This window comes from Leopardus geoffroyi, chromosome D1 (assembly GCF_018350155.1).
Source record: "Leopardus geoffroyi isolate Oge1 chromosome D1, O.geoffroyi_Oge1_pat1.0, whole genome shotgun sequence".
Classification (NCBI taxonomy): Eukaryota; Metazoa; Chordata; class Mammalia; order Carnivora; family Felidae; genus Leopardus; species Leopardus geoffroyi.
Genome location: NC_059329.1, coordinates 114660659 through 114677188, shown reverse-complemented (window position 1 = coordinate 114677188; position 16530 = coordinate 114660659). Strand labels below are relative to the sequence as shown.

General features: G+C 67.5%; 1 protein-coding gene across 17 annotated transcripts in view; it reads left to right on the top strand.

Annotated features, from left to right (window-relative positions):
• The window catches only part of BRSK2 (BR serine/threonine kinase 2), a 62163-nt gene extending 45968 nt beyond the window's left edge, over window positions 1–16195 (top strand). For 2 of the 17 annotated variants that reach the window (XM_045486357.1, XM_045486367.1), the window contains 9 exons: window positions 1201–1266; window positions 3322–3382; window positions 4121–4328; window positions 4942–4990; window positions 8339–8462; window positions 9800–9980; window positions 10052–10141; window positions 12682–12729; window positions 13878–16195. In XM_045486357.1, coding sequence (XP_045342313.1) covers window positions 1201–1266; window positions 3322–3382; window positions 4121–4328; window positions 4942–4990; window positions 8339–8462; window positions 9800–9980; window positions 10052–10141; window positions 12682–12729; window positions 13878–14101 — 1051 coding nt within the window. In that variant the 3' untranslated portion in view covers window positions 14102–16195. Of the gene's footprint in view, window positions 1–1200; window positions 1267–3321; window positions 3383–4120; window positions 4329–4941; window positions 4991–8338; window positions 8463–9799; window positions 9981–10051; window positions 10142–10331; window positions 10427–12681; window positions 12730–13877 lie in introns of all 17 variants that reach the window. The other 15 variants (XR_006714372.1, XR_006714373.1, XR_006714374.1 and 12 more) reach the window with 15 other exon arrangements.
• The last annotated feature ends 335 nt before the right edge of the window (window positions 16196–16530 follow it).

Sequence of the window (16530 nt, the reverse complement as noted above, 5' to 3'; positions counted from 1 at the left end):
CTGTGGTAGTGTTGGGATCAAGGGCATGGAATTCTGTGGTGGGGATGGGGTGGGCAGGGGGAGGGGACACGGGGCGGGGAGGGGGGGGGGCGGCGAGCAGGTGTGGGCTGAACCAGCAGCGCCCCCTGGAGGAAGGAAGGGCGTCCTGGTCCTGCAGAGCCTCCGTGGACTCTGGCTGGCTGGGAGAGGCCCTTGGCAAATCAAATCCTCACCCTGGCACTGGGCGGGGTCTTTTTGGGGTGAGGCCCAATGTTCCTGCCCAGGCAGGGGCTTTAGCCAGAGCTCTGGGGCGGATGGAGACCACCATGGGAGGTCCCAGCTCTCCGGTCAGCTGGGGGCTAGGTGCTGGGGCCAGCCGGGCCTCCCAAGGAATTTGCCAGGAAACAGGATCACTGTCAGGATTAGAGTGGGCACGGCTCCCTCGGTGGTCCCAGGCCTTCCCTGGGGCAACAGGCTGGCTCCGGACAACCACGGCCCGCTGCCCGTGGGCTCTGGCACTGGGAGGCTGGCTAGGGTGGTGGGGAGAAAGGTGTCTGTCTGCTGGCTGAGCTCCTGCCCTGACTGCCTCGCGTCCTGCTTGTTGTGGGCACCCCTCTCCCCAGGAGGCCCCCAGGGTGAGAGGCCACCTCTCCCCAGCCCACCTTTCCTGAGCCTTGCTCCTGGCCTCCCGTCCGGCCTGCCCGGGGCAGGCCGACTGCTGACGTGGGGCCCACCTCATCCCAGCCACCCCACGTCCCTCCCTCCTCACCCGTTTAGAACAGGGGCCAGGCGTGGGAGGCCACCGGGCCGAGTCTCCCGTTCTGCCTTCCAGGCCTGGCCACCTTGGGGCGGGAGGCGCTGGGACCGGGTCGGCTGTGGGCCATCCCAGTGGTCACTGGAAAAGCCCCTTCCTCCCGGCACCTCCCAACTTGCCGCTGCTGCTCCAGACTCTGCTTCCTCTGGCTTGGCCGCTCCGCACTGGGGCTGGAGGGGCCCTAGGGCTGCTGGTGGGTGCTGGGCATATCCTCCAAGGCCTGGCCAGGCCACCCTGCCCGGCAGGTCATCAGGGTGGGGTGCGCTGCGGCCCTGGCACCCTCCTGCCTGGCCTCCCCTCGCGCCCACGTGCCCGGCCTGTGTGGAGCTGTGTGGAGGTCCGGCCTCCCAGGCCGCCTGCTGGGGCTGCGTCAGTAACTCTGTTTTCTCGCTTTGTTCCTGCTGTAGTAAAGCAATGTTCAGTAAAAGCCTGGATATCGCTGAAGCCCACCCCCAATTCAGCAAAGAAGACAGGTATACACCCTGCCCACCCATCCCCCGCCCCCCAGCCCCGAAGACGACGGTGGGCCTGGTGGCAGGGCTGGGCCCGAGGCGCATCCGGCCCTCTCAGCTCTGGCGAGGGAACCCTCCAGCGAGCTGGGGACGGGCCTGGGCCAGACAGGGCTGAGGCCCCGAGGAGGTGTGGGCTGCTGGGGCAAGGCTGATGGCCGGCCTGAGAAGGGCTGGGAGACCCACTGCGCTCTCCCTGCCCTGGGACCCCCCGAGTGTTTGCAGGCTGTGAGGCCCCCCTCTGTGTAGCCCTGGTAAACCTCCCCTCCTCTGTTCTGTGCTGGCCTTGGGTCCTGGGGTCACCCTGCTGCCCACAGGGGCCAGAGTGGAGGTGACAGCCCAAGGCGGCTGCAGGCTCCCCAGGAGGGGGCAGGAGGCATGACAGTCTTAGGGGTCTCTGCATGGGGCCTGGTGTTCCTGAGCACCCCCCCCCCCCCCACCCAACCTTGCAGGGCCTGCTGCCTGTGGGCAACGGTGGTTGGGCCTCACCCCTGTTGCCCTCCCCCTGCCTCCACACCTGCCCGTGTCCCTGCCTGCTCACCGCTGGCCTCTTGCCGCCTACCTGTCGCCCGGCCCTGGCTGTTCTCTGTGCCGGCCCCATCCTTTCTGTCTCGGGCAGGTGCAGCCTGGTTTCCGGGGCCGCCTGCTTAGACAGGAGGGTATGGAGGCAGCCCCCACCCCTGTTCCTTCCACTGCTGCTTTTCTGGTTTCCTTGTGCCGAGTGATAAGCGCATGGCTGGCCTAGTGGCAGGCAGGCCCTGGGCGCTGGCCCTCACTCTCGGCTGCTGCCCTGCTGGCCTGCAGCTGCTGGGGTGGGCACCAGCTGGGACCGACGGCCCCCACTCCTTTCCCAGCATTCGGAAGCTTTGGACCCAGGCCTGGCTCTGGGCACTGTCCTGGCCATGGGCATGCTGGGCTGGGGGGGCGGAAGCAAGGTCAGCGCCACCCCCTGGCTCCGTGGCTGTGTTAGGTGGGGGAGTTGGAGGGTCGCTGCCATGGGGTCCCAGCCCACAGGTGCCGGGGTCCTGGTCAGAGTGGGCTCAGCTCCTCCCTGAGGCCCAAGGGCTGGGCCGAGGTGTGGGCAGGCAGGCCGGCGGGTGGGCGGGAGCCCTCTCAGGGCCAGGCTGGCTGGTGGGGGTGGGCCTTCACTCATTTCCTTTTCTCTCCCGTGGCTGCCTCGGCACCACACCCCCCCTCCCCCATTTCCTTCTTCGAAAGGGGGCAGGTGCCAGTACCCAGGGCTGAGCGGGCGTGGTGTGCCCTCCCTTGAGGCCGTGTGGTGTGGTGCAGCGAGGCCTCTTGGGGTGCCGGGTGCCTGCCCGGCCAGGTCTGTGGGCCGAGTGGGGCCGGTGGTGGACTAGGCTCGTGGTTTCAGCCAACACTTACCCCGGCCTTGCCTTGCCCAGGCCCTCCTGTGCCAGGAGGAGAGGGCTGCAGGCTGGTGTGCTGTGGGTGGCTCTGGGCTGGGCAGGTGGGCTATGGGCATGGAAGGGTTGGGCTGGTGCCCAGCTGGTGGCCCACGTGGCAGGATGGGAGGTGCTCAGCAAAGCGCAGGACTCGGGGCCTGTGACAGTTCAGCCTTGGGGGTTCTGGCCGGGCTCAGGGCCCCCGGGGCCTGGAGAATGGACCAGGCATGGGCTGGATTCAGCTCACCGGAGGCACCCGTCTCCCCTCGTCCCTCTAGCCACCTGAGCCCCTGACAGACCCTTGCCGAGGGCTCCCCTGTGCTGTCCTGGGCCTGGACCTTGGACCCGGGGCAGCTTCCACGTAGAGAAGAGGCAGAGCCCCTGGGGGGGCAGGCGGCCAGCCACCCCACTGGGGCTCTGACGGGGACCCCGATGGGGCTGCGGGGCCCTCCCGGGCCTGGGGAGAGACGGGGGTGGGGGGGCACCGCTGGATAGCCCTGGGCCGCCTCGAGGCTCTCGGCCAGGGCTCCCGTCCTCGTGGAGGGTCCCCCTGGGGGACAGAAGTGGAGAGCACGGCCCCTCCCAGCTGACCTGCCCGCCCCTGTGTCCGCAGGTCCAGGTCTATCAGCGGCGCCTCCTCGGGCCTCTCCACCAGCCCGCTGAGCAGCCCCCGGGTGAGCCCCCCGCCCCGACAGGCCCGGCGTGCACGGGGGGGCAGGGGAGGCTCCCAGAGCCGGGGAAGCAGGCCCCCTTCGCCAGCTGCTGGGGCCGCCCGCGGTTGCCGCTGCCCTTGCTAACTGCACGTCTTTGTTTTGTTTCGTTTTGTTTGTTTTTCTCCTGTGTTATTTGTGTACTCTTATGGCACCCGCTCCCACCCCCACGCCTGCCTGCCCCCGCTGGTCCTGCCTTGGGGTCCTGCTTGAACGTTGCTTTTCTGGTTCTCCTGGTGCCGTGTGTGCATGCGGGGCGGGGGTGGGCGCATGCACGGTGGCTCTCGGGGACCCCTCGCGCGCTGATCCCTGCCCTCCGCGCCTGCCCTGTAGCCTGTTAGAAAGTTTGCCCTGCCCCCCCCACCCTCCGAGAGCCCCTTTGTGGCCTGCCCCCTGGCCACCTCCGTGGAGCCTGAAGCTTGTCGGAGCGCCTCTCGGCCCGGACACACCCTCCCTCCACAGGCCACCTCGCGGCCCAACCCCAAGACCCAGACCTTGCCGAGCAAGGCCAAGCTGACCGACAAGCCGCTGCAGGGCACCAAGTCCAACCCACTCCCGGCCGGCACCCAGGCCCGACCCCCTGTCCCGGGGGGCCTAGGCCCCCAGCTGGCCCTGCCCCCGGGCCCGCCGCCCATGCCGGCCCCCACCCGGCTGCCACCCGTTGGGACTGAACCGAACACCAAATCTGTCCCCACCATACAGGTGACCCCTCACCCCTCTCCAAGGGGTAGTCCCCTCCCCACCCCTAAGGGGACGCCCGTGCACACGCCCAAGGAGAGCCCGGCAGGCACACCCAACCCCACGCCACCGTCCAGCCCCAGCGTCGGAGGGGTGCCCTGGAGGACACGGCTTAACTCCATCAAGAACAGTTTCCTGGGGTCACCTCGCTTCCACCGCCGGAAATTGCAGGGTAAGCGGAGGGGAGGGGGGCCGGTGGGGCAGGTGGGGCGGCAGGAGCCGCCCCCTCCCCACTTTCCTGGTTCACCCCATCAAAAAGCACCAGGCAGTGGCCTGAGTCCTCTAGGCCAGCAAGGGCCCAGGCAGCGGCCCCGATGCCTGCTTACTCCCGAGCCTGCTCATGGTGCGCGTCGAGGGCCTGGCGGGTGTGGCCGGGCCGGGCTACCTGAGCCCAGGGAGGGGAGCCGGCCGAGGGGCGGGTGTGGGCGAGGACAGTCAGAAGCCCGTGGGACCGGGGCAGCGGTGGCCAGCCTGCTCCTGCACGCTGGGTGCCGAGGGTCGGTTGGCAGCTCCGCTGGCTGTTGGAGCCTATAGCGCAGCGGATGGGCGGGCGTGGGGGGACCATGGCTGGCTGTTGGTGACGCCAGGGCTGGCTGGAGGCTAGAGAAAGCACACCCCGATTACAGCACCGTGGGACTGCCCCGCGGCCCTAGGCGCTGGTGGTGAGCCCCCAGGAGCTTGTGGGGTGGCTCCCTAAGACCCTGCCCGCAGTGCAGGGGGATCCCTGGTGAGGGAAGGGCAGAGGGTCACCGTGCCTTCTCTTCCTGTCCTTCCCATGCGCACAGTTCCAACACCCGAGGAGATGTCCAACCTGACCCCGGAGTCGTCCCCAGAGTAAGTGGCCACTGCCCAACGTCCACTGTGAGCCACTGGCCTCCCTCCTGGTGCCCAGACACCGAGTGCGTGGGGAGGCTGGTGCTGGGTCCTCCCACATGGCGGGCCGGGGACCCGCGAAGGCTTTGGGGTAAAGCACCCCAGCCCCTCCGGGCGCTTAGTCCCTCTCCCTGTGACCCTGTGCTTGCCCCAGGTGCCCCCTCCACCTCCTGCCTCTGGGACACCTCCTCTCCGGCACTCACAGCTCTGTGTCCTGTGCTGTGAACGCCAGGTCAGGGAACTGGGTCTGGGGTAGGGAGCCTGGCTGGAGACCAGGGAGGGCACGGCCGTGCCTTGGAGACAGACTGCCGCACACCAGCCTGAAAGCCCGGGCTCCACACTGGGGGAAGCGTGTGGACCCTGAGCCCGAGCCCTGGTGGCCAGGCGTGCTCACGACTCTCTGGGCGCAGGCTCAGCCCTGGACGCGCTGGGCCCGGGGGGCCTGCGAAGGACCGGCCTGTGGTGCTTGCGGCAGGCGGCCTCCGGGGAGAGGAGCGCTGGGCCGTGCTGACACGGGCTTTCCAAGGGCGGAGTGGAGCCCAGGATGCGTCCAGGAATTTGGGGGCTCGTCAGGATGGAGGGTCTCAAGGCGAAAACGTGGCGCTGGCCGAGGAGGAGGAGGAGGAGGAAGCGGGCCGCGGAGGGTGGCACTGCGCGAGGGTGCCAGGGGCAGACCAAGCCCTCAGCTAACCGTCGCCATTAAGGAGGAGCAGGTCCCGCGGGAGGCGATGGGCGCGCGGAGCCACAGCCACCCCGCAGCTGGCCTCAACTGTGGCAGAGACCCTGGAGAGGCCCCGCCCCCACCCTCCTGGCCCTCGTGGTGGCCTTGGCCTGCGGCTCTGGCAGCATGGCACAAACAGGAAGCGAGGCGTGGGTGTGGGACGGGGCCAGCGAGGCGAGCAGGAAGCCGCCATGGCCTCACACGGGCAGCCTATTCGAAGGCCACGGTCTTGCTGACTGAGCAGAAGGTGCCGCCATGGGGCAGGCTTCACGCGGGGCCTGGGGACGCGGTGCCTGCAGGCAGGGCGGACACCCGGGCCGCGGCAGGTGCGGCAGGCGAGCCCCACGTGCTGGGTTAGGGCCTCGTCGACCCTTCCTGCTGTTGTCGCCACTCACAGACAGCCCTGTAACAGGACTGTTGTGCTGGCGGACGAGTCAGCTCCCACAGCGCCTGATGCCCTGAGGCCTTCCCGTCCTTGAGTCCCTTTGGGGGCCTCGCCCCTCCTGGGGGTCCCGATGGGACCCGGCAGGTGCGCGGCCGCCCAGGGAGCTCGGTGCAGTTCATCCCCAGCGCCGCCTCCTACAGGGGACATCCTCGCCGGCCGCGTGTCGGTCAGGGTCCCCCCACCCGGTGGGGTGCGAGTGCACCGGTGTGTACACGTGGGGCTGTTTCTCCGAACTGGCTCCCATGATTGTGGGGGCCGGCAGGCCTCAGGCCGTGGGTTCGGCAGGTGGAAATAAGCAGGTTTGGGTGATGTTACAGCCCCGAGTGTGAAATGTGCAGGTGGGGAACCCCGTGGTGCTCTGTCCAGCGGAACTCCTTAGGGAAACTGCAGCCTTCCCTCTCGAAGCCTTCACCTGGTTGGATGAGGCCCACCACATCCCGGAGAGGGGTCTGCTTTACTCAGAGACGCCTGGCTGCCACACGTCTCAGCAGCAGCACCTGGCAGCCGCCCGGGTGGCCGAGCTGACTTGTGGAGTCGACCGGCAAGAGCCTCTCTGGCTCTCTCAGGCACGGGACTGTTTGTGCCAGCTGCCCAACAGCTGGGCTCCCAGGGTACAAACAAATGGCGTTTTCAGTGACTCTTCTATCGTCTCTGTCAAAGGAGGAGAAAGAGAACCCCCGGCGGGTTCCAGACGGACTCCCGAGTACCTCTTGGGCTGCAGGCCCTGGGCACGGGTGCTGGGGCAGAAGCCTGCGCTCCAGGGCAAGGAAGCAGAGCAGAGGGCTGGCGGGGAGGCAGGGATGGGGGGTGGGGGGATGTGCACTGTGGGGTCAGGGTCCCCGAGCTGAGCAGAGGCCGCTTGGGCCCACAGCAACGTGCCCGGCGGGGCCCTGCCTGTGCCTCGCTGGCTGCCTCGAGGTCTGAATGGGGGTGTTCGATGGCTTGACGGGCGGAACTCGGGTCCGGTGTCACTGATGCGGTGAGAGACGGTGAGACAGCGGCCTGGGAGACCGCTCCAAAGCTTAGCAGCTTCAACGACACGCATTCCTCCTCTCGGGCTCTGTGGGTCAGGACCCCGGGCGGCCCCGCTGGGCCCCCTGCTGCAGGTGGTCGGCGAGCTGTGGTCCTCTCAAGGCTCAGCAGGAGCAGGGCCTGCGCCAGGCTCGTGTGGCTGTGGGCAGGACGCGGGTTCCTCGGATACGGGCCTCTCTGTCGTGTTAGCTGGCTCTGTCACAGTGCCGTGGGGACCTGCTGGCAAGCAGGAGTCGCGGCCTGTGCAACGTGTTCTTGGAGGCGACATCTGTCACTCTCGGGGCTCCCAAGGGAGGGGCCAGCATGGGCGTGTGAGTGCGGGAGGCAGGACGGTGGGGCCAACCGAGGGTCTCCCGCGCTGGTGTGCTCTGAGTACGTGGTGGCCCCAGAGGCAGGGCAGAATAACAAGGCCGGACGGAAGACAGAGGACAGTAAGGGAAGCCCTGGGCGCCAGTGAGGTGAGGGGCTCAGTGTGTGCGGGAGGATGTGGCCCCTGCCCTGCCCAGGAGAGCAGCTGGGTTGGAAGCAGCCCCCGTGTTCCACGGGGTGAGCGGGCTGGGCAGCAGGAATGTGGACGGCCAGGCGGCCCCTGGTCCTCCAGGACAGAGGGTGGCACCCGGGGAGCCAAGGCTGCCCCGTCAGGTGGGAGGGGCACACAGCCTTCTGGGCCCCCAGCCCCCATTCTCCACGCAGCGTCCCCCCCATCCACGTGTCCACGTGGGTGCACGTGTGGGTGCAGAGTTCCCCGGCCAGCCGCGACCCCCTACCCTGGCCTCCTGCGCTGCGCCCGCTCCCTGTGCAGCCCCAGGGCAGGGGCACCTCCCTCAGGGATGGTGTAGAGCCAGTTTCCCCAAAACTCGGTGGCTGAAGCAGGAGTGAGGCTGGGCTCTACCTTCCTTTGTGGTGGGTTCTGCTGGGCACTGCCCAGACCCAGGCGGGCACGGGAGGGGGGCGGGGGGGAGGAGTCGGGAGCTAGAGCAAGAGTGGGGGATGGGGAGGGGGGGGGCAGCAGGGCAGTGAGCCGGCCTCGGCCTGGAGGGGAGCGCGGGCCTGTCCCCAGAATCTCTGCCGACAGTGAGCAGACCCTGCCCCCGCCCCCCCCCCTGCCCAGGCTCGCCAAGAAGTCGTGGTTTGGGAACTTCATCAACCTGGAGAAGGAGGAGCAGATCTTCGTGGTTATCAAGGACAAGCCCTTGAGCTCCATCAAAGCCGACATTGTTCACGCCTTCCTGTCGGTGAGCCCCCACGACCCCACCCACCTGCGATGCACATGTCACACAGCCACTGGCTCCAACTGCCCTGGCTGGCGCCTGAGGGTCACCACGTGGGCCCCTGGCCTGGGACAGGCCGCGGGCTCCTGAGGAGGCACTAGCGTGTCGGGGGCGGGAGACAGGTATGCACGAAACAAGTCATGCTGAGCTGGGGCTCAGAGTGGGGCTGGGCCTCGAGGGCCGAGGGCCGGGAGTGCTGGGGGCTGGGGTTGAGCCCCGGGGGGTGACACCTCACTGAGACCGGCAACCATGTAGCAGCTCCCCAGGGAGGGGACGTGGGGTCTGGACACAGAAGGCCCTCTGCTGGGTCTGGTGGACATACTGTGGCCTCGGGAACTGTCCCAGAGGCCTGTCCCCTGTGTGCTCTCCGCCCACCCCCACGTGTCTCTGAGGGAGGCCTGGTGGCTCATAGGGTGGGCTGCCCTCAGGCCCTGGGCGTGCTCCTTTTGTCTTTGCGAGACCTCTGAGCATGTGAAGCAGAAAGCCCTGAACGTTTTCTTCCGGGTCCTGTCAGGGGCCTCGCCCGGGGCTGGGTCCCCCAGGACCACGGCACCCCTGCAGCTCAAGCTGGGCCACCCCAACCAGGGTGGACAGGACCCGCCAGTGTGGTTCCCTGGGCTCAGTGCGGCCTCAGCCCTGCCGTCCCGGCTGCGGCCAAAGTTCCCTTTGGGCGAGGGGACAGCTTAGAGCTCTGAGAGAAGTCTCCGGGGGCCAGGAGGAGCCAGCAGCAGGCCCGGGGTGGGGGGTGGGGGGCAGCCTGCCTGCTCGCCTCCTCAGTGCCCCCAGTCTGGGTCTCCCTCTCCCTCAAGCCCTCCCAAGGGCTCCTCCCAAGTGTGATGGGGATTCGGCCGACACCCCGTTCAGCCTCCTGGCACGGCTGCTCTCCTGAGCAGCAGAGCGCCGTCCTAGGGGTGAACCCCCCCCCCCCCCCCGCCAAGGCAAACCACCTCCCGAGTCCGTCTTCAGGGGCATGCCCCCTTGCTGCCCGTGACTCAGGTGCACAGGGGCCCTTCTGCCCGAGCTCAGCGATGGCCAAGTGGCCTCAGCCTCCGGAGGCACCTTCGCAAAGCACAGCAGAGGCTTTAGCCCCGATCCTGGCCGCCACCGCCGCTGCTCTCAGGGGCCTGCACCGCCCTCCTTGTTCCTGCCTCCCTGTTCCCCCCCACCCTCTGCTCTTCCACTCGGCTCTCGTGTCCCAGCCTGCACGGAAGTTCAGGGTTAGGGGCTCCAGCCTGGTCCACAGGGTGGTGTGGAGGACCAGCTCGGGCACTGCACACTCACACCACCCTGCCGCCCTGCAGATCCCCAGCCTCAGCCACAGCGTCATCTCCCAGACCAGCTTCCGGGCTGAGTATAAGGCGACAGGGGGCCCGGCGGTGTTCCAGAAGCCGGTCAAGTTCCAGGTGGACATCACCTACACCGAGGGCGGGGCAGCGCAGAAGGAGAATGGCATCTATTCTGTCACATTCACGCTCCTGTCAGGTGAGCCGCTGGCCCAGGGCACGGGCTCCGGGCTAACCCTGGGCCTGGGCATGACCCCCTATCTCCCCCAGGCCCGAGCCGCCGCTTCAAGAGGGTCGTGGAGACCATTCAGACCCAGCTACTGAGCACACACGACCAGCCCTCCGCCCAGCATTTGTCAGGTGAGGCGGGGGCTCAGCTTGGGCTGCCCTGCGGGCTGGTGAGCAGGGGTGTGGCCCCCTCCGACGTGCCCACCTCGCTGCCCCCCAGGGGGCAGGGCCCTCCCCGGCGCAGTGGGCCGGCCCGTCTCTGCACACCCAGGGAGGTAGGGCCCAGCACACCACACTGAAAGGCGCCTCTTGTCCACTGTAGAACCCCCCCCGCCAGCGCCAGGACTAAGCTGGGGTGCTGGGCTTAAGGGCCAGAAGGTGGCCACCAGCTACGAGAGTAGCCTCTGACGCTGGCAGGTAAGGTGTCCGGCCCCGCCGCAGGGGCAGGGAGGGGGCTGCGGGCAGAGCCTCTGGCGAGAGCCAGACTGGCCCCAAGAAGGGCACCCCGTGCCCACTCACACATCCAGCGGCCAGCTCCCGGCCCTGGACAGACCGTCTAGGCCCAGCACCCAGGCTGAGCAGCCGGACGCGGGCAGCCTGGCCCCAGGCCGGTGAGAGCAGGCTCCAGAAGAGCAGTGGCCAAGGTCCTGCGGGGAGCCTGCCACCCTCCGGGCTCCCCCCGCCGTACCCTGCGAGGCTGTGGGCCTAGTGCCCACACTGGCTGACACACTGTGGGGCTACCTGCCACCTGACTTCCCCGTGACAGGCCCGTGATCGTCTGCCCTTGAGCAAGACAGGGGGCGGCCTGAGTGCCCAAAGGAAGAACTCCCCAGCTGGGCCTACGGGGTGCGGGGGGGAGGGGGGCGGGGGGCGGTGGTCACACAGGGAGAAGGGGCTGCCCAGGCCTGGAGGTGCTGGGGGTCCGAGAGCCCGAGGGTCCACGCTGCTCAGCACCTGGTGGGGAGTGGGCTACGTGCCCGCTGCAGGGGTGGGTGAGCCTGTGCACACGCAGCTGTCCGTTAGCGAGGGTGTGCGGGTCCTGTCAGGATGGTGGTAAGGCACTTGTTGCCGTGACGGCCCAGTCTGGGTTTAGGGTCTGGGGAGCACGGCGACCGGCACAAGCCCTGCCTCTCTGAGCCCCCCCTCAGGGGGCCCCTTTTCCAGCCTGGTGGGGTCCCAGAGGCCAGACCAGCCCCGCTCATCCACCCTGCCCCTGCCATCCTCATTCCATCGTATGTGTTTCACCCTTTTCACCCCCAACGTGTGCCTCCTCACCCCACTGGCAGGTCAGGGCTGGGGTGCCCCCAGCATGCTAGCCCTAAGCCCACGGAGTGGGCTCTGGGAGCCAGGCTGGCACTGGAGGCAGGGAGCAGGGGGGACAGGTGTCAGGTGCCTCTGGCTCCCTGGGAGCCTTCAAGGCCTCCACATCAGAGCAGAGCAGGGCTGACAGAGGGAAACTGAGGCCAGGGAAGGACAGAGCTTGTTGAGGGAGGTGAGCGAAGGCCAGGGCCTGGTGTGTTGCCCAGAGGGTACCCAGGCCTGCTCCTGGCTGGGTCATTCTGCCCATCAGCCGGCGTCCCTCATGCCAAGTACCAGGCACAGCAGTGAGCAAGGTGGACGCTACTCTTCCCCTGGGCTCCACACCCCACCGCAGTCCTGCCCCCACCCCAAAGCGGGGGCCCCTGTTAGTCCTGACCCCACTCAGCCTTGCGTCCAAAGCTGTGTCCCTGCAAACTCTCGGGTACCCCCTCTGGGCTCCAGGCCCGTCTCCCCTGACCTCCTTCAGGGGGTCTGGGACCTGGGGAGCCTAATCCAGGATCCTAGCCCATGCCCTGGCCCCATCCCTAGGCCTCCTGTACGCTCTGGCCTTTCCCAGCACCCTCCCTCCCGGTCTGGATGCTCTTGTCTGTCGAGCTCAGTTCAAGAGCCACTGTGAGCAGGGGGCAGAAGTGGGGGCCCCTTAGCTACTAGGGCAAGAGACCTGGTGGTCACTCCAATTAGGGAAAGGAGGCCAAGAGGTCACATCCCACCCAGCATAGGCCCCTGTGAGAGCCTTGAGGAGCCCTACACTAGGCCCCTGGAGCACCAACACTCCCAGGCCCAGCAGAAGGGAACGGGGTGCCAGCACCAGCTGAGGGGCAGATACAGCTGCCTGAGCTGCAGAGTGGCAGGATGAGGACACTCACCTGTCCAGGGTAGGCCACAACCAGAGCCCTGAGCTTCTCGGTTCCAGAGCACATGTCTCGGGCCCAGGGCAGGACAGAGGAGACGGAGGGCCAGGTGGGTGCAGGTCACCCGATGGGCAGGGCCCCGTTCGGCCCTCAGGCTCTGGTTGCAGCAGGACCCTCCTCTGACCAGGATACTGCCCCACCCCCCTCACTGCACACAGTCTGAGCCGGCCACACCCCAGGCTCCACCCACCCCCCCCAAGTCCCACCCAACTCCAGCTGGAACCCACCCTACCTGCCCCAACCCCCCTGCTCTGGGCTCCACCCCTCCCAGCCTCTTAGCCTCCTTCTCCAGCGTGCCAGCCCCCGCAGCACCGGCCCCTCCCCCCCGTGGCCCCTCCCTGAGGGCCTGGCCAGAGGCTGAGGGCAGTGCCTGGCCTGGGCTCCGAGTGGGAAGACTTTTTCACACGTCTCCCTCCCTCCTTTCTCCATTCTGTGCTCCAGACACCACTAACTGTATGGAAATGATGACGGGGAGGCTTTCCAAATGTGGTAAGAACCCCTCACGCTCACCTGGGATCCCCCAGCCTGTCACCCCCACCTGCAGCCCGCTCCTGGCTGGGTGCTACCCCTGCCACCCTTAGGGCCACCCTGGGGTCCCTGTATACACGTGGGGCCCAGACACGCACACTCGGGCCCCCCCAGCCCCCCCACCTCTGCCAGGAACAGCCTCGGTCACCCACCCCCTCGGGCAGCCACTGGCCCAGCCCTAGGATCCAGGCAGGCCAGGAAGGGAACCCGAGACTCAGATCAGTCAAGGGTCTCCATGCCCCAGGGCCAGCAAGGGTCTGTGTGGGCTCTGGTCTGGGGTCTGGGTGGACTCCAGACCTTGGGCAGGAGGCCGCTGTGAAAGCTTTCTGTCCACTGAAGGGTGGGGTGGGGGAGGGTGCCGTGCACGCACGCCCCTGCCCACTGCTCCGGGCTGGGGGAGTCAGGTTTAAGAGGTAGAGCGGAGGCACCTGGACAGTAGGACAAGGCCCCCAGGTGGGGGTGGTCAAACCATCTCTGCCTTCTTCCTCGGGATCAGGGCCCCCACTCTGGCCGCCTGCCCCCAGCCCTCCCATACCCACGCTCTCCATGCCTGTTCCACCCGTCCGTCCATCTGTGTGTCTGCTGCTGACCTCTGTGTCCATGCGGTGCTGCCCGGGCTGGCCAGGGGCCGGGCTCCAAGCCTCCCGGGAGGAGCGTGGCGGGCACACTGGCTCCAGCCTCCCCAGCCCAGAGAAGGCTCCCTGGTCCCGTGCGAGGAGGCAGCCGGGGGCCCCAGGGTCCTGCTCAGCCCTGGGGCTTGTGGCAGTGGTGGCTTTTCTGCCTCGGTCTCCAGAGTGGGGCTGGCCGGGTGGCCAGGCCATGGGGCGGCTGAGGTGCAGGGGGGTCAGGGCCTCAGGGCCGGGCGCAGTGAGGGAGGAGGGGTCTCTCCACCTGCTGCCCCCACCCCTCGCTTGCTGCCCACCTGCCCCCCCCCACCCCGCCTGCCACGCCCGGCTCAGACCTCATCTCGTTGGGTTTTCCTTCTCTCGTGGAGACCCTTTCGTTCATTTGTTTGTTTGTTCTCTTTCTCTCTCCTTACCCCCCTTCCTCTTTCTCTTTTTTTTTTCTTTTTTCTTTTTTCTCTTTTGTCTTCTGTTCTGTGTACCCAGGCAGCCCATTGAGTAACTTCTTTGACGTAATTAAACAACTTTTTTCAGACGAGAAGAACGGGCAGGCGGCCCAGGCCCCCAGCACGCCCGCCAAGCGGAGTGCCCACGGCCCACTCGGTGACTCCGCGGCCGCTGGCCCCGGCCCTGGAGGGGACGCCGAGTACCCAACGGGCAAGGACACGGCCAAGACGGGGCCGCCCGCCGCCCGCCGCGAGCAGCCTTAGACACATAGCCCCCTCCCCCAGCACGGCCCTGACAGTGGCCCCCAAGGCCAGCCCCGCCGCCCGCCCGCCCGCCGCCGCCCGCCCGCCCGCGTGGACCCGGGGCCGCGCCCGTCCGCCCGGCTAGACTGTTGCGGAGCCGGGGAGGAAAGGAAAGGGGGCACCGGGGGCCAGCGCCTGCGGCGGGGCCCGCCCGTGCTCGCTCTTTCTCTCACTGTCTCTCTCTCTGCCTGCCTCTGACAACGCCACTGTTTCCGCTCTGATACCAGGAATTATCCCGAAAAGTTAACATGTCACCTCCACGAGGCCGTCCTCTGTGCTCCGCGCCGGACACCGGCTGACCGAAGGCAGCTGCCGCGGACCCGCCCTCTCTCGTCTCCTGCTGCTGCCGCCCGCGGCGAGGCCCCGCCCACCCGCGCGCCGCACCGCCCCCGCCCGCCCCGCCCGCGGCGAGGCCCCGCCCACCCGCGCGCCGCGCCGCCCCCGCCCGCCCCGCCCGCGGCGAGGCCCCGCCCACCCGCGTGGCGGCTCCGCGCCGGCCGGCCGGCCGGCCGGGCTCCGGACTCGCGGCGACCTCCCCGGCCGGGCCGCGGCGGGGCGGGACAGCCGAAGTCAGCCGGCCCGCCGGCCAGCCTGCACGCGGCCTCCCCCGGCACGGCCCCTGCCTGCAGCCGCCCGCCCGCCCCGCCGCTCGCTCGCGTCCACCCGCCCCCTCCCCACCCCCCCCTTCCCCGCTCGCCTGGGGCTGCAGCGTGCTCTCGCGCTTGGCGACCCTGCCTGGCCCGGGTGGACCCTGACCCTGCAGGCACCGGAGCCGCCTGCCTGCTCCACGGCTGGCCGAGATCAGTATTATTTATTTGCTGTTTTAACTTATTGAGTTTCTTTCACTTCTCTGTTCAGGGAAGGGGCAGCAGCAGCGTCCTCCTGCCATCTGTGTGTCTTGGGCAGGGCGGGGTCTGGGACCGAGGAGGCGCCCTGAGGAGGGAGCCGTCGGAGCGCTGGGGGGCGGCGGGGGGCAGGCCGGTGGATGCAGCGCCGGCAAGCTACTGTAAACTTTAAAGAATTCCTGCAAGATATTTTTATAAACTTTTTTTTCTTGGTTGTTTTTGGAAAAGGGTGTGGGGGTGGGGGGAGCCGCTGGGGCAGGGCTAGGTTTTGTGTTCAGGTCTTTGCTCTTGGTTCTTTCTATATACATACACATATATATATTTAAAGAACGGCGCGGTTCGCTCTGTCCCATGTTCTGTCCGGTTACTGTGTAGACGCAACTCCAGTCCCACGGGGTGGGGGGGGTAGGGACGGGGCAGGGCGCTGTCTCCTAGCAGGATGGCCCTGCCCAGGGCCCCTCTGTCAGGCCCAGGCTGGGGACCATCTTGGTTTTGTCTGAGAGTGGGGATCGGAGGAAGGCCCTGGGCTGGCTCCCACACACGGGACAGCAGAGGCACCGCAGGGTTTTTTACTAAAATGACAAAAAGTAAAAAAAAAAAAAAGAAAAGGAAAAAGTTGGCGGCGTCCTCCGCAGTGTGTGTTCTCTGTACACAGCAAGGTCACGGGGTGTGGCCGCCTCACTCCGTCCCTGTCCCCAGCTTCTGCTTGTTTCTGTTGGTGGGCCCGGTCCCTCCAGGCTGGCACAGGCCCCCGTGGTGTTGAGAGTGCGCGGGGGGGCCTGGCCGCTGTTGGGAGGCACCAGGCCAGCGGCGGGCCAGGATGGCAGGTTTTGATTGCATGCCTTCGCTGTAACGAGTCCACTTTGCTTTTGGTGTGTCTTCCGCCTCCCCGCCCGCCCTGCCCCCCTCCCATCGTGGACAGCTTTTAATGCTTCTGTTACATTGACCCCCCCCCCCCACCACAGGCTGGGATTTCAATACATAAGAAACAATTAAACACCTATAACAGCATAAGCCACGCGGTACAAGCGGGAGGGGCTTCTCCAGAGACAGAAGACACCGAAAGCAATACCTCTTGTTAGCCTTCCTCTTTTGTACTCGGGACACACGCAGACGTCACGGAAACGAACAAGCCCCACCCCGTGTATCCCCTGTCAAATAACTGTGAGCAACCTTAGTTCTGGAACAATAAATTCCTTCAGTAAAAATACCCGACGCCAGTCTCCGTCCAGGCGGGGGTGGGGCAGGGATGTGGGACAACCGGGTCCAGCTCTTGTCCCCCCACGTGCATTCCTCTGGGCTCTGCCGGGTGTGGACGCTCCAGACAAAGAGGCCAGCCTCCTGTGCAGAGTTGGGGACTGCCCCCCACAGACTGCCCCAGACCGAGCAGGGATCACGTGCTTGGCTGGGGGCAGGGGAGGCCCAGGGGCACAGGGAAGCACGCCTGCGGCTGACGTGGAGCACCGCCCTGCCCTGCCGCTGCAGCTCTAGTGCCAACCCCTGACCCCACGGGGTCACCCTGGCACCTGGAGAATGAACCTTCTT